This window comes from Panicum virgatum, chromosome 2N (genome assembly GCF_016808335.1).
Source record: "Panicum virgatum strain AP13 chromosome 2N, P.virgatum_v5, whole genome shotgun sequence".
NCBI lineage: Eukaryota > Viridiplantae > Streptophyta > Magnoliopsida > Poales > Poaceae > Panicum > Panicum virgatum.
In genome coordinates, this window is record NC_053146.1 from 63,125,121 (window position 1) to 63,148,734 (window position 23,614).

Consider the following 23,614-nt stretch of genomic DNA (forward strand, 5'->3'; position numbering starts at 1 on the left):
TGTTGACCCGAGACTAAAGCCTTCATTAGTTATGCGCCCAACAGCAGTCGAGACTAATGGCAAAGATCAAAGACCATTTCTGTATTGTCGTACCATCTAGAAAACAGCAATCAAGCCTAGCTAACCCGTTTGTGTTATCTAGGACTAAACTATAGTTCGGATAAATTTTATGTGATTAAATATTAGATGACTAAATTTTAGTCCATGTCGGTTTGAATCCAGAGAGTAAATTTTATGTGGAACACACATAGAAAAATAGAACGTTGTCACTGAACGTTGGTGGACCGCAAAAGGATCCAACATGGTGGACGGCAAAAAAGACCTTGTCACTGAACGTTGGGGTGACTCCGGACCTGTCCTCGATCTAGTTGTGTGGGCTTGATCTGCATGGTTGTATCGGCAGTTTGTTTTATTTTCTCCTTCTAATCAAACTTGTTGCAAAGTCTTTATCATGCTGTTCCCATGGTTAGAGGAAAAAAAAGAGAGGCTACTAGTGTATCCAGTCTCGTCTCGTTCAGTCGTGTCACTGTGGTTACATTCAGTGCGCACACACGAGACGAGAGCTCAATGGGCGCAAATGCCACACGAGTGGAGAAAGAGAAACAACAGTGCGGCCAACCAGAGAAAGACGACGTCTGGTGGAAATGTGGAATCGATGAGAAGAAATTGTGCTGGTGCACATGTTGAGAAAGGAGCCCATTATTATCCCTGCGACTGACTGCGAGTGACAAGGCCTAGGTGACTCAACGTCGATGCCACACCACAAATGATCGGGTGGTGTGGTGTGGCGCTAACTGAAAGCAAGAAATTGTTTAAACAATTTGAGGAAATATTCCTGATATAATGGTCGGGGAAGAGAATCAAATTAAGACCATAATAATCGGGGGTCAAAATTAGATTTCTTCGCTGAAATAATTTGTTTGAAAACTTTTGCTGAAATGATGGCCGCGGCCCGTGAGGAAATAAACCATCGTCCACGTGACTGATTGGGCCGGGCCCCCATCTCTTGCCTTACGGCTCGGCCCGTAGTATTCGGTTCCCGGACACAAAAGGCCCAAACCCAGTAAAACCGGCGGACCCGGCTCCGCGAAGCGCACGCGGACCTGCTGGCTACAAGTTTCAGTTCTTTTATTGTTGATTATGTCTCTAGATCATGTAATAGGGTAGCTCGTGCCCTTGCGGTAATTGGTTGTAAGTGTCCTCCGAGTGCCGGTCTCTGTTGGGAGAGCACTCCTTTTTTTTTAGGACTTAGTGGCCAGCGATCATGCTACGTCCATTTCTTAATGGAAAGCTTTTTTCCAAAAAAAAAAATCCCCCAGATCGATCCCCACCAGAAACAGAAACAGAGAGCCGCCCCGCAGGCCCGCACGAATCCTTTACCTGCCCCTCCGATCCCTCTCGACTTGAGACTGTGCCAGGTAAACTCCCGCGTTCGATCCGATCCCGCGATTCGAGCCCTTGCGCATGGAGACAGTTTGAGAATATCACACGGCAGAGGAATCCTGGAGATACCCCATTCAAGTATGACTGCACTACAATTTTTTCTGATATTTTTTCTGTTTTTGTGCTGTGACTTTTCTTAATATGTTCTGTTCAATTTCAAATTCTAAAATCATTGATATAAAGCATGGGTTATTTGCAGGTTTCTATTTGACAAACACTGTGCAGACTACAAATATTATGAGTTTCAGCTTGCTGAAGAGGAAAAGGCTCTTGCTCAGTCAAAGGAGGCCGAAGCATCAAAAAATGGTTTGTGGCACAAAATTTCTTTATTGTTTTTTCATGTTTAAGAGTTATGTACAAGTCTTGATGCTGTATGCTTTTATTAATGTAGTTAACTCTAGCCCTGCAAGCTTCAGAGCAGCAGTTGGTCCGCATAGAAGCTCTTTTGAACAAATGTCTAACTATCAGACACCTGCATCTGCCTTGTATGGGGCATATGAGGGTAGTTCTCCCCAACCCCAAGGAAACTCATCTATCTGTGGTAAAATATACATGCATGGCTTCCTTATTTAGATGCCTTCTCTATGTTCCTGGATGTCTTCTGTTTACTATTTCCTCCGGTTACAATTGTAAGTCCATCTAGGTTTGCCTTGAGTCAACCTTTTATTAAATTGACTAGCAAAAAGAGTTACATATTATAAAATTAGTTTTCATAATAAATCTAGTAATGCCAATCATATATGTAAATTTCATTATAAATTTTTGGATATCGATGATCATAGTTGAAAATGTTTAACTTAAGACAAACTAGGTGGACTTATATTTGTGATCAGAGGAAGTATCTGTTTGAGTTTGCAAGTCATTCAAATCTAGCACTTATTGCCTTAGTATCTTCTTATTTTTGATGTCTTGAATGTTCTGTTTCATTCCTGTGGCTTAATGCATAGGAATATAGGATAGACATAGTGTTTCTACTGTGAACCGTTGAAACCCTACTGCCTGTTATCTCCCTGGTCTATAGTCTGCTTCAGAAGTAAAAACCATTGTCTCCCAATTTGAACTGTTTGATTGTTATTATATGTGCTCAATGCTAGCTCATCTTGTTGCAGGTGATCCCAATATATGTCTGCACCATCAGATCCTGTAGCATTGATGGAATTCTACATGAAGAAGGCTGCACAGGAAGAATGGAGGAGACCATTAAGGCAATCAAAAGATGAAATACCGCCACCTCCTTCACTTCAAGGTACCTTTTCAGCAACATTATTTGCTATGCTGTAAGAATGTGGAAACTTCAATATTTCTTCGAGTAAAACTAATTATTTTTTTGCAGGTCCTCCTAAGAAGGAACACCACATGGGTGACTTCATTCCTCCAGAAGAACTTGAAAAATTCATGGCACGCTGTAACGATGCTGCAGCACAAAAGGCTACGAAAGAAGCTGCCGAGAAGTCCAAGATTCAGGCAGACAATATTGGGAAGAAACTTCTATCTAAGATGGGTTGGAGGGAAGGTTAGTTCTTGAGTGCTATATAAATAGTTACCATTACAGTAATTGTAATTCTCTTGGTTTCCCTGTCATTATTTTTTTCAAAAAAATCCTTGATATTATTTGATTTCTTTTAAAACAAAACTATAACCACTGACTCGTAAAAATAAGCTCAAAGTCCCTAGTGTTTGTGAGGCTGATGGATGTTAAACTTTATGGCAGCAATATAACACCCATCTGGACCCTAATCGTCATTGCTTTTATTTCTTGGTGTCTATTTGCTATCTGCTTGCTTTGTCTGCCCATTTCTCTTGAGCTTTTAGTCATGTTCATCCAGCAAACCTTCAATATTTTAAAAATACGTTGTTAACAAAGTCTGCAATCCCAAACAGTGGGACATTTTTGCCAGGCGCGTCATCAGGCAATTATTTTATAATATGCTACATTCCACTTCCAGGTGTTAAGTATAGTTTACTCTGCAGGTGAGGCTCTTGGTAGCAAGAGAAGGGGCCGTGCAGATCCCATTATTGCTGGAGATGTGAAGAAGGATAATCTTGGTGTTGGTGCTGTCAAGCCTGATGAAGTCACATCTGAAGATGACATCTGCGAGCAATACAAGAAGCGAATGATGCTTGGATACCGCTATAGGCCAAACCCTTTGGTATATCGGCTGCCATTGCCTACTATAGGCATATGTTATTTCTGTCTGCCTAACAGTTATACTATCTTTGGCTCTTTGCAGAACAATCCAAGGAAAGCATACTACTGATACAGGGGAGTTCATCTGAAGGGAGATGTAAGGCAACAATTTTGCTGCATTTTTACTCATAGAACTAACAGTTATGGGATATCACTAACAGCATTGAAAGTTTATGTTCATCAGCAGAAAACCCAAGAACTTCGTTTATTCAGCATATTTCTTGGAATGCCACAGATCTTAGGCATCGTAGGCTTCCGAGGGGTTCTACCGTAGCTTTGTTCTTTGTGTAGTGTTGATAAGTGTTGCTTCAAGTACACTTCAACTGTGCTGAGTTGAAACGTGGATCTTGTTTCAAACAGTGATGTATTGGCCTTCTTGGATCACAATGTACTCTTCCTGATTATTCATCCTTTTGTTGCGATTGCTTTGCTGCTGTATGATATTTTCATAGTTCAGTGGTCAGTGGGAGGCTAAAAGCTACAAATTGTACTGTACGGGTTCTATTTTAGCCTAGAATCTGAATATTCTGTTCGCTGTGCTGGTGCTGGAGTGGTATGAGAGAAAAACACTGCTGGCTGGCTGGTAGCTGGAGGCTGCTGCTGGAGTAGTGTGAGAGGAAAATATTGTTGGCTGGTGCTGGAGCAAAACAGCAGAACAGGGTAATATAGCGAACATGATTGTAGGTACGAAACTGACTGGCACCATATAACTTCGCATTATTTGTGTAGGCGTTAATATCCTGTTATACTCTGCCGCTCTTGTGGAATGTTACATTCATGAGTAGTGTTGATTGGCTCATGGCCCTACAGAACTGAAGCCATGACAAACAAGTACTGAAAAAAAAATTGATCTAAAAAGTGAATATGTTTGTGTTCAAGGAACTGACAGGCTGCCGTGCTCTCGGAGACGGGTCCATTCCCATTCTTGCCTTGCTCACCATCTCGGTTGGCTCACTCGAACTACCATGTGCACAGCACCTGAAAGGCTGGAAGCGAATGCACACAGGAGGTAGCAGGCCAATGCACACAGTGGCACTGCCGGGGCCAACGGCTTTGCTCTATCTCTACTGACCTCCAATGATCCAATCTCCCCATCCGCTTAAACAACATGGAGCATCGCATCCGCAGTCTGTCCGGCCGCGACCAGGGGCCCCTCATCCTCATGCATGTCCAGTCATCGCACACCACCAAACGAAAACGGAGCCATCTTTTTGTAAGCAACCTCCGGCGGCAACGAGCTGCGGCGTTAACAATGCCGCGATGATCCGCTGGATCGTCAGGGGATTAGAGCGAAAAAGGCGTCCGGTCTGGCCTGCCTGGTGACCTGGACGAATAATCGAGCTACCAATCTGGACGAATAATCGAGCTACCAATCTTGGAAGGGAAAGCGCTGTCAGGCTGTCTCCACCGCTGGCTGCCTCACTGTCAGCTGTACTGCACCCGGTCACTCACTGACCGAACGGCAAGCTTGAGCCTCAAGTAGCCGCCACATTGCACAAGTCGGGATGGAAGTTTGCAGTGATGGACTGTTATACGAAACCATCCAGGACCAGGAGTATTATCGCTCTGGGCTGAGCAGTGCCTGTCGCTGCCCCCGCTGCCACGCCGTAATTGCGAGCGATGCTAGAGTTCCATTCCGCCCGGCGGCCGTGGATCTGACTGCTCCTCGACGCTCTTGGTTTGTTTAAGATTTCAAAACACAAAATGTAAAATTTTTATAAATCACTTGCATGATGTACTAAATATAGTTAAAAAATAAATCGCATTACACAAATAGACTGTAAATCACGAGACGAATCTAATGAGCCTAATCAGCACGTGGTTGCACACTAAATTGCTACAGTAATACTACAGTAAACAAGCTCTACTGATGGATTAATTAGGCTCATTAGATTCTTCTCTTTGTTTACATACGAGATCTGTAATTAGTTTTGTGATTAGTCTACAGTTAATATTTTAAATATTAAAAATTCTCTTCTAAAAATATAAAAATGCAAAATGCTAAGACAACTAAACACACCGGCGGCGGCGTCTGAGCTCCGATCGACGGGTGTCTCGGTCCCGCAGCTGGGCCGCGCTGGGCTGGCGACCGCCTACCGGCCGCCATGAAACGATTCGCGCCTGTGCGCGGATGTCAGGCTCGCTCGACCAGGGGCGGCTGGCGGCCGGCGAGAGGAGAGGTAGGTGGCCGCTCGCGATCCGCGGGTCCCCCGTGAAGTTTTCCACCGGCGCCAGGGGCCCTCCCCTGTGGCGACCGCGACCGCGACCGCGACCGAGAGGTCGAAATATCTTCATGCATACACATCCCCGGCTGCCCGCTGCTGCCCCAGCTCCAACGGGACGCCACAAAAAAAAATCAAGCAACGGGCGTGCAGCGGTCGCGGTCTTGCGGATCTGTCGGCCGGACCAGCCGATCGATCGCGCGCGTCGCTCTCCCGTTTCGGCAGGGGCGGCAGCAGTGACGCTCCCTCGCTCAGGGCGCGTGGAAGCGAGGCCTTGCCCGTGCGTGCTCATAAATGAGCAGCCGGCAGCCGGCCGGGCGGTGCACACGGCCGGAAGCGGCCAGGAAGGCACGGCCGCGTCACGGGCACTGCACGAGCACCCAATCCGTCACGTACCGTGCGCGCACGGCGCGTGATGCTACTTCTCTTCGCTGCGGCACACACAGTGAGGTGAGGAGGAAGCTCAGGCATTTGAAATTTGAATCCAAATCTCCCCGTGGTCGCGAGTCGTGACCAAACAGCCTACTAGTGGGTCTGCGGGCGAGCTGCTGCTGAGCCGGCCGCGCGCTGGCGCCCCCACATGACCCAGCTCACCCACGTGCCTGGCGCTGGCCTGACACCTCGGCGCATGGGCGCGGCGCCCACACGGGCAGCTCCGCTTGCCTACACCCGGTCTACAATTCCTCGTGATGGAACGAACAAAGGACATTGGCGGATTGGCCGAATGGCCGGGCCGCCGGGGCCGGCAACGAACACGCTACACATGGAAGGAATGGCTAGCGACCGGGTAATTGTCGCAACACTTTTGTCTGGTTAGACCGGCGCACAGCAGATTGGTTCGTGGACCCCTAATGACCCACTGCAGCTGCTAGAGTACTTACCCATAAGAGCAAGATTAATAATTTAGTCTGCTTCTGGCAGCAAAAATCTTTGTAGCTTATCTGTCAACTCACTTGTATAGTGTTTTAGTTTTTCATCATTAATACATGATCTACTTGTTTAACTTACGAAATTTATTGGTTCTTATGTCAAATCTGGCTGTAAACTAACAGACCACTTCTTCTTACTCCTCTTCTCTCTTCTCCATCTCAATATTTAGCATACTTATAGCCCACCATAATACTTGCTCTAAAAGCAAGTTTTATAACTCAGCACGGCATGCGCTGGCCTCTGTGCCAGCTGCAGGCTGAGTACGAGCTTTTGCCTCCGCTTGGGCCCATTAGCAGAGGTCCTTCCGCCCGCCTCAGCTGGCGGTAAGCCAAGCGTTCGCTTTTTTCTCTCTTCTTCCCTCTCTGGTCCACGTATGATTCAACATGCTTGCAGTCTGCTATAATACTTGACGTGTACATAAAAAAACATCGGAGTTATCATTATTTATAACAATATTAATACAAATAGGTACTCGAGTTGTGTGAAACTCATCACAGCCATAATTGTGTTCGCATGCTACATTTATGTCCATTAACATCTGTATGCCCTTTTTGGGAACAATAATATAATACATCTTTTTTTCATACACGCAACTATTAAAATCCTAACACAAATTGTCACAATGTATGAGATTCATTTCATTCTAACCTTGTCTTAAACTACGATAGATTATATGCGATTGTATACCTGCGATACTTTAGATTATTTGATAGTTAAGATGCATGGAAAGATGAAAAGATGAAGTTTATAGTTTGAGGACAAGGATCAAGTGTCTTCTAGCGAAGATGTAGAGCTAGTGTGGCTCAATGAACTTCATCTTTTTTTCCCTGAGACATAAGGGCATAATAAATCATAGTATTTGCTTTCTAAAATGTAGCTATTCTTCACTCTCTTTTTTGTTTTTTTCTCTCTTGGTACGTTTGGCAGTTAGCCCTGGCGATGCCGTTTCATCTACGTGCCAGGGACGGGACAGGGCACGCAGCGGCCGGCCGGCCGGCTCACGTGAACAACGCCCACGAAGCCGCGCTGGCTCTTGTAAAAGCAACCGCTCCCTCCCCAAGTCCCTAGTGCCCTCTTTCTCTCTCATCCGCCCCTTTTTATCGCCCGATCTCACACATTTTGGAAAGAAGAGAGAGAGAGGGAGCGCCCTGCCAAAGGAAGAAGCCGCGGCGAGAGGAGGAGAGGGAGGAGGAACGGCGGAGGGCGAGCGAGATGAGAGAGATCATCAGCATCCACATCGGCCAGGCCGGGATCCAGGTCGGCAACGCCTGCTGGGAGCTCTACTGCCTCGAGCACGGCATCGAGCCCGATGGCACCATGCCCAGGTGAATGTCGATCCCTCCCGATCCGCCAGCGCGTTCCTTTCGGTTCACCAATTTTTGCAGCGTCCCTCCGCCGCCGCGCGATCTAGGTTCTCGGCTTCGGCTGCCGCGCGCTCGTCGGATCTCCTCTCTCCGACAAATCCTTGCGTCGGCGGAGCGAACGATGGGGCGTGTGCGTATGTAGATTGGGTGGTACTGTCATGGCCATTCCGTGGTCGTCTCTTCCTTTCCGTTGTACAGTACTTCTCATTTGGACCTTAGCTCCTCGCGATGATTTTTTTTTTTTGGTGGGATATGTTGTGCTTCGTTGGGCGTTGTACATTTCGTTGCTGGTTGTTGAGAGATTCCAAGCACCGTACGATATGCGACATTTCCTAATTGAGAGTTAGCCCTAGCATTTTTGGACCATTATAGGCCTTTTGATTTGATTTTTCCGTCTGTTTAGGCATGCGTTATAGAGGGGATGCGTTGTTTTTTTTTATAGAGGAGCGCACGTTATGTGTGTTCTGGGGCACGGATTGGGTTTCCAACTCTGTAAGAAGCTGGATCTGAAGAATTGAATCGGTGGGGATGCTCAACAAAGAATAATGTAACCTGGTAGCTCTGATGTGTGTCTCAGACCTTGTGTCTCCCTGGATTCAAAAGTTCTTATCTGACCCATTGTTAAAAGTGGCATGCTTACCTCCGTTTTGCGTTAACTTGTAGCACCATAGAAAATTGTGCGGATGCTACTCTGCCTGAGAATAGAAAATGGATCCTGTTGGGGATCCTGAGGGGGCAGGTTTCGTAGGTTATAAATTATCTTTTAGCGCTTAATCCAATTGTTGCTGATTACCTCGTTAGAGTTCTAAGTTCTTGCTATCCAATTTTTTTAACACTGTATTGTTTGATTGTGATGCAGTGATACCTCGGTTGGCGTTGCACATGATGCCTTCAACACCTTCTTCAGCGAGACCGGTTCTGGCAAGCATGTGCCGAGGGCTATCTTTGTCGATCTTGAGCCCACTGTCATCGACGAGGTGCGCACTGGCTCGTACCGCCAGCTCTTCCATCCAGAGCAGCTCATCTCCGGGAAGGAGGATGCGGCTAACAACTTTGCCCGTGGCCACTACACTGGTAATTTTACCTTGTCTCTCTGTGAATACGTAATAGGAGTGAGTCTTATGCTTCTTGACTGTGGATATATTTGATTCTAATTATGTTCGTGGAATGCAGTTGGGAAGGAGATTGTCGATCTATGCCTTGACCGTGTTCGCAAGCTAGCAGACAATTGCACTGGGCTGCAGGGATTCTTGGTCTTCAATGCTGTTGGTGGTGGTACTGGTTCTGGACTTGGTTCACTCCTGTTGGAGCGCCTCTCAGTTGATTATGGCAAGAAGTCCAAGCTCGGGTTCACCATCTATCCTTCCCCACAGGTACGAGTATGACCTTTCGTATGATGAGGTTGGCTTAAGTATCTGAGAAACAGAAAGAATACATGAAGTAGGCCTTCAGTCTCTTTTGGACAATTGCTTAGACTTGTGTAGAATTAATATCTTTGATAGCCTCAATAGAGATATGGATCATGTAATTTGACAGCACTGTTCCTGCATTCTAAATTGCACAGATAAACACTGATTATTGGATCACCCGAGCATTAGTTAAATCATGTGTGGACTAAACAACCAACTATCATGGACTTCCTAGTTAGTGAGGATCTTCCTGTTTATGGTTAAGACCATCATAGTACAACTGTCACAGGCTAGAGGCCTTCTTAATGAATGTCTCTAAATCATGCATGGCACATGAGCCAACATTATAGTACAGTGCTTCTCCCTCCTGCTGTCCATTTGATGTGGGTCATTCACTTTGTTCGTGCTAGTCTGCATCTTAGCTGTTGTGGGGACAGTGTGGGTAGATATGTTTTTCAATGATTTTAGGTATGGTCCGTGGATTAACTTTTCATCTAACGCCACTCTGGATTGCAGGTGTCAACAGCTGTTGTAGAGCCATACAACAGTGTCCTCTCGACCCACTCCTTGCTTGAGCACACAGATGTTGCAGTCCTCCTGGACAATGAGGCTATCTATGACATATGCCGGAGGTCCCTTGACATTGAAAGGCCAACCTATACTAACTTGAACAGGCTGATCTCACAGATCATATCTTCGCTTACCACCTCCCTGAGGTTTGATGGCGCTATCAACGTGGATGTTACAGAGTTCCAGACCAACCTTGTTCCATACCCACGTATCCATTTCATGCTTTCATCATATGCCCCCGTTATCTCTGCTGAGAAGGCCTACCATGAGCAGCTCTCTGTGCCTGAAATCACCAATGCTGTCTTTGAGCCCTCAAGCATGATGGCCAAGTGTGACCCAAGGCATGGGAAGTACATGGCTTGCTGCTTGATGTACCGTGGTGATGTAGTTCCGAAGGATGTCAATGCTGCAGTTGCAACCATCAAGACCAAGCGAACTGTCCAGTTTGTGGACTGGTAAGTTGTCTCCATCACAATTTTAGTTGCACTTATTTTATGATATCTCAAGCACCTATCATATCCACTTGATTGGCAGTGCTAACTAACTATACTATGCTGGGGCCATACAGGTGCCCCACTGGTTTCAAGTGTGGCATCAACTACCAGCCACCCACTGTTGTCCCTGGAGGCGACCTGGCAAAGGTCCAGCGTGCCGTGTGCATGATCAGCAACAACACAGCCGTTGCCGAGGTGTTCTCTCGCATCGACCACAAGTTCGACCTGATGTACGCCAAGCGTGCGTTCGTGCACTGGTACGTTGGTGAGGGTATGGAGGAAGGCGAGTTCTCGGAGGCCCGTGAGGACTTGGCTGCCCTTGAGAAGGACTACGAGGAGGTTGGCGCAGAGGGCGCGGATGATGAAGGCGACGAGGGAGAAGACTATTGAGTAGCTGGTTAATAAGTAGTTCGCGGTTGGTTAATGGTTTGGGTTGTCGAGTATACTCTGCATGGTTCCATTCCATTGCGTACTGCTGCCGTGTGTGTTTCCATTTTGTGTTATGTGGTAAATTGTTCGTAGCCCCCGGTTGGCCATGATTGTTCATATCATCTTGCTTTGGTTTGCAATGCTATTCGTCCAAGTTCGGTGTATATTGCATTGTGTTGAAAGTGTATTGTGCTCTCGACCATTGGGTTGTTTGCTCCGGAACTTTACAGGTTCAGAGTAGTTTGCTCTGCCCTGCGGCGTGTCGTGCCAGATTAGTTATCAGCCAAGCATGCTGTTGCTGCTAGGCTTGTTGCTACCATCACTAACCATCAGTCACTACTCACCAATGCATTTGAGGTGGCCCTAAACATCTAGTGCTGTCTCAGCTGCAGAGCTGCCTGAGCATGTGCACAGGGTACGGTGGCATGTGGAGGTTGTCACGCTCATTTCGTCTAGCAAATCCGGCAAGTGCTGGTTGCGCATATTCCCCCGGTTTGTCCAGATGTGGTGTCGCGATGCTAGATGGATAGGTGCGACAACTTGGAAAGTGCTTTGATGTGATCTTCGCACAAGAGCCCAGCGCGACCTGGTGCCAACCGATGCTGGTTGGTGGTGTTGGTTCCTCTGGTAGGTTTGGTGGCCTCCTGACGCTTTAAGTCCCTGGAATTTGAGGTGTTGTTTGGTTCCAGGGATTTTTTTTTAAGTCCCTGGAACTTTTTAGTATTTAGAAGTATTAAATAAATGTTAATTATAAAACTAACTGCAGAATTTTGGGGCTAAACCGCGAGACGAATCTAATGAGATATCTTAATCTATGATTAGCGAATGGTTACTGTAGCATCACTGTAGACAATCATCGATTAATTAGGCTCATTAGATTCGTCTCGCGAAAAAGCACTTAGCTGTCAAAAAACATTTATAAACAGATTTTATTTAATACTATAAAATAGTAAGCTTTTTTTTGATGTGATATGGACTTTTGAAAAAAATCCCGGAGCCAAACAAGCCCAGTTCAGAGGTTCAGGATCTGAGGACCCAGGCTGGTGCCGGTTTCCATCGTGTAACCGGTACTGGCACTTGCCGATGTGTCGAGGCAGCGTGAGGCCGGGCAAAAGTTGAACTCGCCCGTGGAGACCTGGAGTTTCATAACGAAAAATGCCGTGGTAGGCAGGCATGCTGACCCACCGCAAAATTCAGGCCAGGAACATTGGTAGATTTTCTGCAGATCTGGCATGGCAGATTAAGCGCGCTGTGAAGAATTAAGCCCAACCCGGCGGCCCCTAGGAAAATTTTGCTGGGCTGGCATGGCCTGGCTGCGTGGTCAGACTCCGGCCCACAGGGGCGCCACAGCCAACCAAACGTTGCGCGCCGGCGGCCGGAGAAGACGAACGACGCGCTGCGCTGCGGTCGACATCGCCGACGGCGGCACCTCCTCCGTCGCCGCTCGCTGGCTTCTGCGCCGCGGCGGGAGGCGTTGCCGAAGATGGAGGGAGGAAAGCGGGCTGCCACAGAGATGTGCCAATGCAGCCGCTTGCATAGCGTCGTACGAGATATTTTAAGCCCAGGAGATAGGAGTAATCTGGAGATACTCTTTTTTTTCTAGAATATGTGCGCAGCGTATGATTGTATTAAGACGAAAAGAAAATTAGTACAGTGTTCGGTTACAACTCAAATGGAACGGACTCCAGATGGACACAAACCGGCAAGCTAGCTAAACACAACCCGAAAAAGAAATTCTAACATGAACTACTCATATTCCGCACAACCTAAACGACTGACTCCACTCTGGAGATGCTCTTAAATAAAGCAAAAGTAAAGCAAGGGGGATCGATTGCAGCGGCCGGTACCACAGCCGGGTCACATGGGGTGAGAACCTGATGCTTTTCCCCACCCTGATTCCAGATTCCTGAATATTCTTGCTGGCGTTGTCCAGGAGTCCCGCGGCTCGTTGCTCACCTACTCCACTAAACAACGCCCCTCTCCCCTGCTTGTCCTCTCCCTCGCGTTTGTTTCTGCCGCTGTCATGAGCTCTCTCTTCTGCAGGCCGCAGCAGTTGAACCGTCGTCTCCGCTGCAACCGAACCAAAAACTCTGATGATGGATCGGACTCGGACTCCGTTGGACGGTCCTGATTGGAAGTGAAAAGTGATGGGACAGGGAGGTCAAAAGCTTGGTAGATGTGCCGACACCTGGCAGTGCGGCGACATGTTTGCTTGGTGAAGTGGAGTTTATAAAATCGGCTCAAATTTCAGTACTCGAACAAGGAAGGGTCGAGTTTAGGCCCGTTTAGTTACCAAAAATTTTCTCCAAAAAAGTTTTGCCTCTCTCTTTAGATACATACATGGAGCACTAAATGTGATAAAAAATAAAATTAATTGCACAATTTGAATGTATACGACGAGACGAATCATTTAAGTCTAATTAGTGCATAATTAGCCATAAGTGTTACAGTAACCCATATATGCTAATGATGCGTTCAAAGGCACTAATTCAGCAATGCGCCGCCATGTGGTCAAAAACTGATGGCTTGGGCGCCGGAGAACGCACCACTATCCCCTTGTTTAGATGCCAGCAAAAATTCTAAAAATTTATAAGATTTTCCATCACATCGAATCTTTGAACGCATGTATGAAATATTAAATATAGCTAAACAAAATAACTAATTATACAGTTTGTTTATAATTTGCGAGACGAATCTTTTGAATCTAGTTAACCATGGCGGGACAATAATTACCAAATACAACGAAAATGCTTCAGTACTTTACAACCAAAACTTTACTTTATGCATCTAAACAAGGGATGTATCCCATTTTGATCCTTCCTGCACCAATCCTCAACGACCGTGTACTGTGCAGTCGACAGTAGGAACGTTAGCTCAGCCGGTAAACGAACGCCAGGTCTTACAGATTTTCCCGGGGGCCGCATTCAAATTTGAACTCTCAACTATGAATCCCATTCAGCTTATATACTTGTGATGTCTAGCTTTTCTGAACACTCAAATTCGATGTACCAGACAAAAAATTGAAAAGGCAAGTTCATACTCTTAATTTAAATCTTTAGCATACGGTTAATAATCTCCCGACAAATTGAGCCCTCGTATGCGCCACGAAATGGGCACCGGAGTTAGATCCAGAGGACGAACTGCACCGAATTGACCTTCACAGGGACAGAGGGTACACCAAAAGAGTAGAATTCCAAGATGATTGCTGAAACAACAAATTCGGTGAAGGTCAATTCCAAGATAAGTGTACACCAAAAGAGTAGAATTCCTGCAGCCCGAGCAGCGAGCAGAGCTACTGTATCCTGAAAATTGGAATGCAATCGTGCACAATGATGATTTGCTTTGCCTCTCGGCAAAATTTGAAGCATTTTTGCACAAAAATGCATCGACGGGTTACAACGAGTAGGATCACATCATCATCCTCTTCCTCTTAATACCGCACACGCACATACACCTGGTAATCGTTAGTTACTTCCCCCGACAATGGCCAACACCAGGAGGAGGACGCGCGCGGTTGAGCTGAGGCTAGCTAAGCAAGCTAGTGGCAGAGCGGCGAGATATCCCAGAACGGATCGCAGGCGGAGGCGTCGAACACCCGGTCGAAGTACTCCTGCAGGCCGTTCATGGCGTACAGGGACGCCGAGATGCGCCGCTCCACCTTGATCCGCTCGAACTCGGCCATTTCGCCCGGCGCCGCGGCGGCAGCCAGCTCCTCCTCCGCGGGTGCAGCGGGGACGGCGCTCTCGACGGCGGCGAAGCCATCCAGCACCGGGAACTGGCCGAACGCCGAGTCCAACATCCAAGAATCGAACTCCTCGGCGCCCACGGGGCCGAACTCCGGCCGGTACACCTCGCCGCCGTCCAGTGCGCCGCCGCCACCGCCACCGCCGCCATTCAGCATGGCCATGGCGTCGTCGCAGCTGACTGCGCTGCTAGAGCTGCTGCTGCTGCTGCTGCTAGGGCCACCACAAGCACTATTCGTGCTATGGCAATTACTATTGCTATTGCTCGTGGTGGGCGAAGGGGAGCTCGCCGCCTTTTGCTTCGAGGCGGCCGCGGCGGCGGCCGAGGAGGATCTTGCCGCGGCGGCCTTGGCCTTCTTGATCTTCTTGTGTTGGAGGAGGCCGCGGATGCGGACGGCGAGCGGGCAATCCGGGGAGATGCGGGGCGCGAAGTTGGTGCGGGCTTCGTTGCCTCGGAGGAGTCGGGCGGCCTCGTCGTAGGCCTTGGCGGCGGCCTCGGCGGTCTCGAAGGTGCCGAGCCACATGCGGATCTTCTGCGTGGTGTCCTTGATCTCCGCCACCCACCGGCCCGACGGGCGCTGCCGGACGCCGACGAACTTGCTGTGGTTGTTGCTGCCCTTCTTCCGGCCCCGCGGCTTGGACGGCTTGGCCTGCGCCGCCGCCTCCTGCTGGTAGTAGTAGTAGTAGCTGCTGTAGTCCTCGAGCTGGAACACTGATGGCTGCGTCTGGAAGTTGAGCTCCATTGGAAGCTTTCTTGGTTCGAGCTCCTGATGCTTGGAGACTTGGGAGTGGTTGGAGGGGCGGAGGAAGACAGGTGTCGATCTGCTGCCCAGTGCTTGCTCTGGTTGGTTTTGGTGGTGAGAAGCTGAGCACAAGGGGAGAGGATTTATAGAGGAACAGTCACTTGGCAATGGAGCCCTGTGGGGTTACTGTCAGGGGCTGGTCAAATGCTGGTCTGCCTATATGATCATGTCATGGAAATGGAAGTGAGTGTTTGGGGGATAAGGCATCTTGTTGGGATCTTTTTGTCCTTTCAGTTTGTTTTTCGGTTTTGCCCTTATGCATTGTCAGTGAGCAAACAAAGCTATGCTGGTGTTCTTTTTCACTCTTAATTTATTACCTAATTTTATGAAGTTGCTGAATCAACAAATTGAGGAACTTGGTGCTGTAGTGCATCACCACTCACCACTGTATTTGACCTTTGGCATTTTCTATCATACTATACCATACGGGATATAATCATTTCACTTCTGAGTCAATACAATGGAAATTCTGTTTTCAATGTCTCTAAAAGTTCATGCCTGCAGGCAGCAAGCACACTAGAGTTGAGAAAGTACATGCTCCCCACTACAATGCAAAGCATCAAGTAAAATTTGGAAGCAGGGGTCAAAGGGTCTACTTCTCCTAGTAACGTAAACTACCATGTCTACACCAACATGCATTACCTTCAACTGAAAACTATTAGGACACTGATTGGACTACTTCTTCCCTAATTCGCGGTTATCCCCTCTAGTCAAACTACTACCATGAGACCAGGTCCGAATTGCACCACAACCCCCCACATGGCAGCATTAGAGAGAATGGTGACGAGCAATTAGGATACAAAGTAGAAACGGCTAAACATCGCCTTTTCAGCAACCACGCCCACTTGTGCTTTGTTTATCTTGTTTCTTGGCAAAAGCTGCTATCAACCAAGTCTTTCTCCGTCACTAGATGATGTTGCTGTCCTTAGATCAATTTTGGCGCCCATGAGATTTTTGAAAGAATCTCTGCACATATAACATAAGTATATCATACAAAACAGCCGGCCGAAATTGTTTTTTGTAGTGTTAAGTGCTTACGAGCATACATTACATTAGTACTTGAACACATCACAAAGAAAGTGTTACTTCGACATGGACATGACTGCCGGAATCCGACTCGGGTTCGGGTGTTCGACTAGAGAGAGCTTTATTGAAAATGGATAATGCTATTGTCTCTTTTGAGACAGTAAAGTTAAAATGGATAGCGTTACTGTCACTTCGGAGATGCCCGTCAAAGTTATCAGGGTGGAGTGTTCGTCGGTGTTAGCTGACACCAATGATTTTGTGCAAAATCAGTGAGAAATCACTATATTATACACTGTTGACACCGGACCGGTGGCTCTGGCTCCGCCCCTTATCAGGCATAATGTGTATTGGATACCAACCTGGATTTAGTGAATTGTCATGGGGGTTGAGTAACACACAAAATTCTTATTCCAATAGATCATAGGAGTTTTTTTTTCCGAAAGTTCTTTTGACATGGGAGTTACACTAACAGCGACTTGCCTTTTCCAACTTAAAATTAACACTCGTTAAGACGTTAACCCTATGATTCTTGCACTATGGGGCAAATCTAAAGCCTTGAGCATCTTTGCTTTCCTTCGAGATTTGCAACAATTGTGGACGGTTGAAACTGAAGTAAGCATGATGGCAAAGGCTTCCTTTGTGAGAACCGCTCAATTTGATACTATTTTAAACGAACCGTCGGTCATTATCATTCAGATGAGAGTTAACACGTGCTTGCCGGAGAGCGTGCCACGTGTTATCCCACATCTAGAGACACGAATAACCGACACGTCATTCATCCAAAATAATATCAAATCCGGTAGTCCCGGTATGTGCTCCAACATACGCCCAGAATCAGCATATGCATATACCGTTTACAATCGAATACATCGCCAATAATCCACAAAGAGCAATTTTACACACTTAATATTACAAGTTCAACATAGATGGGTTTCAAGCTTCATTTACAAGCATTGGGCTCACGAAAGTCATATTAAACAGAAACATAAAGTTTATTATATTTACATGCTCTCACGAAGCTCGATTACGATAAAGACTTACTAAAGTAATGACGCCTTGCTCAAGGACATCATTACAGCCACCACGACCTACTCTTTCCCTGCGTTTGGATCAGCGGGGTAGAAGTGGCCGAACACCACTTCCGGCTCACCTGCAACTAGGTTTAGAAAGCACCCTGAGTACAAAGGTACTCCGCAAGACTTACGCGATTAAATAAGCAAGGATCATGCAATGGCTCAAGTAAAAGCTTTAAGATTAAGTAATTATTGCATAAGCATTAGCTCTCTACACTATCACCTATCAGAATTAATTAATCTTGCCCAACCCCAAACACTTTTAGTTCATTAAGAGAGTAATAATAATAAATAGATCATTGACAAGACATGATTCCAAAACCAACAATACCGAAACTCTCTAAGAGGAATTCGGCGAACCAAGAGCTTGCTCATATCCGAGAGCGCGGCAATTCGAATTGATTATAACCTTGCAAGGGTGTACTACTTTACCCACACGACGCGAGGACCATGCGACTCACCCAACCGATCACGCCGGGCAAGGGGTACTCACGTCAACCGTTCCCAACAAGGCTCGATCATTGAACCTCACACCTAGATTACGAGTAGAGACTTAGTTTCACCAGGGACATCTCTAAACTTTCCTACACATAGGTCCACCTGGGGACACACTAAGCCTCTCTGCATAGCCCATAGCCACGTATCTAGGACTGCACATCAATGATCAAGTCGAAGAAGGTAATTGGCTCATCTGTTCCATTATATTGGATATGTGGTAGCACGGAAAGGTGCTCAAGGCCGATGGCATCCACTCGGTCCTTAATCGATCCAAGCGGACTATGCCCATGTGACTTCATTCTCTAGGCCCTACCATTCCGCTCGAATCTCGATACTACCACTTCACTAGCCACCAAACCAAACCAGTGCGATCAAAGATTATCAGTAAGTGTGATCCTCCAACCATTCCTGTCTAGCGAGCAAATGAAGTATTCTAAGCAAGGCTAAGCATCTAGTCAAGTTAAGTAATTAACTAACTAACTAGTGCCAAGAATAAGGATAACAAATCAAGGAAGGATTATGCATGAAGATAGGTATAAAATGCAATACATACATACATACTATACATATATAGCCCAACAATACCCAATTGGAATAGCTAAACTAAATCAGATTAGATAAGTGCAAGGAATATGCTTAGCTGCTTGCCTTGGTTAACTTCCGGCTCGACCACGAACGGGATTCCGGGTTCAGGCTCAACGGGCTCGGCGGGTTCCACGGGTTCGACCTCCGACGGCTCGGTCACTATAATGCATGAATGCGATGCAAGAATTAAGAAATGAACTTAACAATGAGCATAAATCATGGAAATAAATTAGCATGCATAGAACAATACAAGGAACTCATGAAAATTGGTTTTGCAGCAAAAGCATTTTCCTATAATTAATCATAAATATTTTAATTTCCAGCCACTCTAAACAAAGTAAATTGGGAAAGGCATGCAAACTTATCTACACAAATCTAAGAAAATTATCATAGAAACTAGGCAGGAACACAAGGCTAACAAAACTAGTTTTGCCATTTTATCACTTTCCATCAAAAAGTTCTATATTAAACCATTTTCAGATAAAGCATAAGAAAACAAGCTACAACTTTCATACACAGCAAGGAATCATATGAACAAGTTACACCACTGAAAACTACACCTCACCAGGAGTCTATCAAAAATTAGTTTGAGATTTTTAGACCAAATCACAAATAAATAAGCATTAAACTCACTTTTGCAAGATAAAACTATAAATAAATCTACAACAAAGTAACATGCACAATAATATTTTTCCTAAGTATATCTCAGATAGAGGAAACCAACAAAACAAGTTTCATAATTTTTGGAGCTATTCATGATTTTATATGGATTTTACAAGATTGCAAAAATACTAAACCTAGAAAAACCCTAGCAAAATGCTAGGTGTACCCGGGCCTGGCCAGCCCAGAGGCCGACAGGCCGGGCCCACTGGCCAGCGGCCCACCCAGGCCGGGTCAAGGCGAGGCCGGCCTTGACCGCGGCGTGGGCGCGGCCACGGCGTCGCGCGGCGCGGCCACGGCGTCGCGCGGCGCGGCCACGGCGTCGCGCGGCGCGTCGCGCGGCGCGTCGCACGCGCGCACATCGCGCGTGGCGACGGCGGCGGCGCAGGGCCGGAGACGGGCCGAGAGCGCGCGCACAGCGTGGAGGGGATGGCGGCGATCCCTACCGACGGTGACGCAGGCGGGGAGCGGCGACGAGGCGGCGTCCCGGCGGCGCTGGGCGGCGGCGGGCAGAGGCGAGCGGCGGCGGCCCTGCGCAACGAACGAGGAGGCCGGGTGAGGGGCGGAATCGAGCGAGGGAAGGGAGGAGAAGCTTCCCGTGCGAGGGATCGAGGCGGCGCTCACCGAAGCGTGCGATTCGACGGCGGCGAGGGAGCTCGGGCGGTGGGCGTCAATGGGGATTCGGGGCTAGGGTTCGCGGGGAGAAGAGAAAGATGAGGCCGCGATGTCGTCGTGGGACGATAAGGGCGAGTGGAGGACGCGCACGGCACGGCTGTCGAGGATGGCCTGCACGTGGCACGGAAGCCGGGGTTGACTGGCGGCAGCGACGCGTGCGCGCGGCGCACGGAGGAAAACAGAGAGAGGAGGAGAGGGAGAGGCTGACAAGCAGGCCCGGCGGGGATTTTTATTTTCTTTCTTTTTTTTCCTGGGCTGTGACATCCTTGATCTCTCCAACCTAAAGAGACGGCACTGCCAGTTTAATGGAGCAGGTATTTTCTTTGCACGCCACAATGTACTGTAAGGATTAAGGAACCTAAATTCTTTGGTCAGCAACGGGCACATTTTCTTCTTCACCTGGGAAAAGGTCATCGTTGTAACACCCCAAATGTTTTACCTGGTTGTAGGGCCTAGCTGTCATCTCCTCTTCCTTCTCCCGTGCTTATCCTCGCTCCCGAAGCCTCCCAAACCGGCCAGCTCACTTCCGTGCTCAAGTCGCCCATGCCTCTCCCTCTCCCTCGTGCGTGTGCCGAGCCATGGCTGCCACGGCCACGAGCCGAGCTCGCCCGTGCCGGAGCCCCATGCCCCCCAAACCCTAGCCCCCTTCCTCCATTGCTGCCGCCACCCCCAAGCTCCGCTTGCCGCCGGCCGCTGTCGATTGCCTCCTTCGGTGAGTCTCGCTCTGATTCGTCGCGCCAACGGCTTCCTCTCACCCTCCTCTATCGATTTGGGCCCTCACCCAGCCTCTTCCCCTTCCCTGCACGTGCCCCGATGGAGCTCTCCCATCGGCGCCACCTGTCCTTGTTGCGCCGCCCCCTCCGCCGCCGTTCCTGCAGTCTGTGTCGCCGGTGAGGTTCGCCGGCTACTCCCCTCCCTTGTGCGTGTGACTGTGATCCTAATGCTCCTCTACTTGTGCCGCTACGCTGAAGCACGGCCGCTTGCTGGTCACCCGTGCGTGTTCTGTGGAGAAGAGAAGATGAACAGTAGAAGCTAATAACAATCCTTATTGTACTTGTGTGTGTTTGAGTTTGCAAAAATCATAGAAAAATAAATATAGATCCAAAAAATAGTGAAACTTGTCTTGTTAGTTTCCTCTTGCTTAGATCTACTTGCGAAAAATGTTGTTTTGCATGTTACTTTGCTGTAGATTTACTTATGCTTTAATGTTGAAAAAGTGAGTTAAATGCTTAGTTATTTGTGTGATGCTCTAAAAATGCCAAACCAAATTTTGTCAGGCTCCTTGTGAAATGTTCTTTCCAGTGGTACAACTTGCTTGCATGAATCTCGTATGTTGGTTAGGGTTTTGTTTCGATTTCGTGCTTGCTGTCTGAAATGTTGTTTATTGCATAAATATTTTCTGAAAATGATAAAATGGCAAAACCACTTTTGTTAGCCTTGTTTACATGTTTAGTTCCTGTGCAAATTTTATGGAAATTGTTTGAACTCGATTGCATGTTCTTTTTGATTTATCTTGTTTAGAGTAACTAAAAATTGATATATTTATGATTAATTCTAGGAAAATGCTTTTGATGTAAATACAATTTTCATGAGTTCCTTGTAATGTTCTCTGCATGCTCATTTTAAATGGTGATTTATGCTTGTTGTATAAGTTCATTTCTTAATTCTTGCATCGCATTCATACATTATAGTGACCGAGCCGTCGGAGGTCGAACTCGTGGAGCCCACCGAGTCCGTTGAGCCTGAACCCGGAGTCCAGTTCGTGGTCGAGCCTGAAGTTAACCCAAGCAAGCAGCTAAGCATAATTTCTTGCACCTATCTAATCTGACTAGTTTAGTTATCTCACTTGGGTAATGTTGGGTTATATATATTATGTATGTATTGCATTCTTGTACCTACTTTGATGCACTATCCTTCCTTGAATTGTTCAACCATGTCCTTGCCACACATTAGTCAGTTACTCACTTAACTTGACTAGATGCTGAGCTATGCTTAGAATAATTTTTTCGCTTACTACAAAGGATAGTTTGGAGTATGACACTTACCGGTTACCCTTGATCGCAATGGTTCGGTTTAGTGGTAAGGGTTTGGTAGTATCGAGATTTGAGCGGAATGGTAGGGCCTAGAGAATGAAATCACATGGGCATAGTCCGCTTGGATCGATTAAGGACCGAGTGGATGACGTCTGTTTTGAGCACCTTTCCGTGCTACCACATATCCAATATAATGGTACGGATGAGCCAATTACCTTCTTTGACTTGATCATTGGGGCCCGGTCCCAGATACGTGGCCAAGGGCTATGCAGGGAGGCTTAGTGTGTCCCCGGGTGGAACTATGTGTAGGAAAGTTTAGAGATGTCCCCGGTGGAACTAAGTCTCCATGTGCAAGCTGGGCGTACCATCAACGGTTGAGCCTTGTTGGGAACGGTTGACGCGAGTACCCTCTTATCCAACTTTAGCGGGTTGGGTGAGTCGCATGGTCCTTGCGTCGTGTGGGTAAAGTAGTACACCCTTGCAAGGTTATAATCAATTCGAATTGCCGCGCTCTCGGTTATGAGCAAGCTCTTTATCCCATGAACTCCTCGTAGAATTTCGTTTATGATGGGAATGGTTCATGTTACAGCTATGATCAGTTATGGATTATATTACTCTCTTAATCAACTAAAAGTGTTTGTGGTTTGGCAAGATTAATTAATTCTGATAGGTGATAGTGTAGAGAGCTAATGCTTATGCAATAAATACTTAACCTTAAAGCTTTTACTTGAGCCATTGCATGATCCTTGCTTATTTAATCGCGTAAGTCTTGCGGAGTACCTTTGTACTCAGGGTGCTTTCTAAACCTAGTTGCAGGTGAGCCGGAAGTGGTGTTCGGCCACTTCTACCCCGCTGATCCAAACGCAGGGAAAGAGTAGGTCGTGGTGGCTGTAATGATGTCCTTGAGCAAGGCGTCATTACTTTAGTAAGTCTTTATCGTAATCGAGCTTCGTGAGAGCATGTAAATATAATAAACTTTATGTTTCTGTTTAATATGACTTTCGTGGATTAACACGGGGCATGTCGAGAGACGGACACGTGTTAACTCTCATCTTAATGGATTAATCAATAATTTTCACTTAAATCGAGTACAAATTGGGCGGTTCTCACAATCTTGATGTCTCGTGAAGCAACATCACGGACCCCTTCAACTTCGGCTGCAAGGGCATGCCCACCTCACCTATCAAAAAGGCAAAATTTGTCAAATAGTGGCGCGTCATTCGACCAAATAAACTATGTTGAGCTTGCTGACTGAGCAATAGGATAGGCACCCACATTGGCCGTAGTTTTTTTATAGTGAGGATGACTCCAAGAGGGTTATGGCTCGTAACCTCTTGTTCGGTAGCAGGGCAGATACCCTGCTTGTCGCTGTCAAGGGGCATTTTCTTTGTCGAGCTCGATGGGGCTACTCGCGCGAACAGGACAAGAGACCGCTTTTTGGGCAGCAGCAAGGTCAAGAAAGATGGCAT

The 23,614-nt window shown here is 47.1% G+C and overlaps 3 protein-coding genes and 1 long non-coding RNA gene across 8 annotated transcripts; 3 read left to right on the top strand and 1 right to left on the bottom strand.

Annotated features, from left to right (window-relative positions):
• Window positions 1–1,249: 1,249 nt before the first annotated feature.
• On the top strand, window positions 1,250–4,069 carry LOC120661761 (SURP and G-patch domain-containing protein 1-like protein). 5 transcript variants are annotated; one of them, XM_039940697.1, is made up of 8 exons: window positions 1,309–1,521; window positions 1,643–1,749; window positions 1,835–1,984; window positions 2,553–2,689; window positions 2,777–2,956; window positions 3,415–3,593; window positions 3,675–3,728; window positions 3,816–4,069. In XM_039940697.1, the coding sequence occupies exons 4-7, from the start codon at window positions 2,566–2,568 to the stop codon at window positions 3,699–3,701; spliced, it is 510 nt and encodes a 169-aa protein (XP_039796631.1). In that variant the 5' UTR covers window positions 1,309–1,521; window positions 1,643–1,749; window positions 1,835–1,984; window positions 2,553–2,565; the 3' UTR covers window positions 3,702–3,728; window positions 3,816–4,069. The 5 variants fall into 5 exon arrangements, with proteins under 5 accessions (XP_039796635.1, XP_039796631.1, XP_039796632.1 ...); XM_039940698.1 differs by having other exon boundaries at window positions 3,819–4,069; XM_039940701.1 differs by having other exon boundaries at window positions 1,250–1,521; window positions 2,555–2,689; window positions 3,675–4,069.
• A 3,693-nt stretch (window positions 4,070–7,762) lies between these two features.
• On the top strand, window positions 7,763–11,213 carry LOC120661763 (tubulin alpha-3 chain-like). The gene is made up of 5 exons (XM_039940702.1): window positions 7,763–8,108; window positions 9,007–9,221; window positions 9,321–9,520; window positions 10,073–10,581; window positions 10,695–11,213. The coding sequence occupies exons 1-5, from the start codon at window positions 7,996–7,998 to the stop codon at window positions 11,008–11,010; spliced, it is 1,353 nt and encodes a 450-aa protein (XP_039796636.1). The 5' UTR covers window positions 7,763–7,995; the 3' UTR covers window positions 11,011–11,213.
• Window positions 11,214–14,354: 3,141 nt separating this feature from the next.
• On the bottom strand, window positions 14,355–15,701 carry LOC120661764 (ethylene-responsive transcription factor ERN1-like). The gene has a single exon (XM_039940703.1). It carries the CDS (start codon window positions 15,533–15,535, stop codon window positions 14,588–14,590), a length of 948 nt encoding a protein of 315 aa, XP_039796637.1. The 5' UTR covers window positions 15,536–15,701; the 3' UTR covers window positions 14,355–14,587.
• A 5,227-nt stretch (window positions 15,702–20,928) lies between these two features.
• On the top strand, window positions 20,929–22,059 carry LOC120658989. The gene is made up of 2 exons (XR_005668901.1): window positions 20,929–21,002; window positions 21,804–22,059. It is a non-coding gene; the product is annotated as an uncharacterized LOC120658989 (long non-coding RNA).
• Window positions 22,060–23,614: the final 1,555 nt, after the last annotated feature.

Excerpts from the sequence above, each read along its gene's own strand:
- LOC120661761 (XM_039940701.1), top strand. The coding sequence starts at position 1,265 with ATGCTACGTCCATTTCTTAATGGAAAGCTTTTTTCCAAAAAAAAAAAT. Across the intron at positions 1,750-1,834 it reads GGCCGAAGCATCAAAAAATG|TTAACTCTAGCCCTGCAAGC; the intron begins GTTTGTGGCACA and ends TTATTAATGTAG. Across the intron at positions 1,985-2,554 it reads AGGAAACTCATCTATCTGTG|GATCCCAATATATGTCTGCA; the intron begins GTAAAATATACA and ends CTTGTTGCAGGT.
- LOC120661763 (XM_039940702.1), top strand. The coding sequence starts at position 7,996 with ATGAGAGAGATCATCAGCATCCACATCGGCCAGGCCGGGATCCAGGTC. Across the intron at positions 8,109-9,006 it reads CCCGATGGCACCATGCCCAG|TGATACCTCGGTTGGCGTTG; the intron begins GTGAATGTCGAT and ends ATTGTGATGCAG. Across the intron at positions 10,582-10,694 it reads ACTGTCCAGTTTGTGGACTG|GTGCCCCACTGGTTTCAAGT; the intron begins GTAAGTTGTCTC and ends GGGGCCATACAG.
- LOC120661764 (XM_039940703.1), bottom strand. The coding sequence starts at position 15,535 with ATGGAGCTCAACTTCCAGACGCAGCCATCAGTGTTCCAGCTCGAGGAC.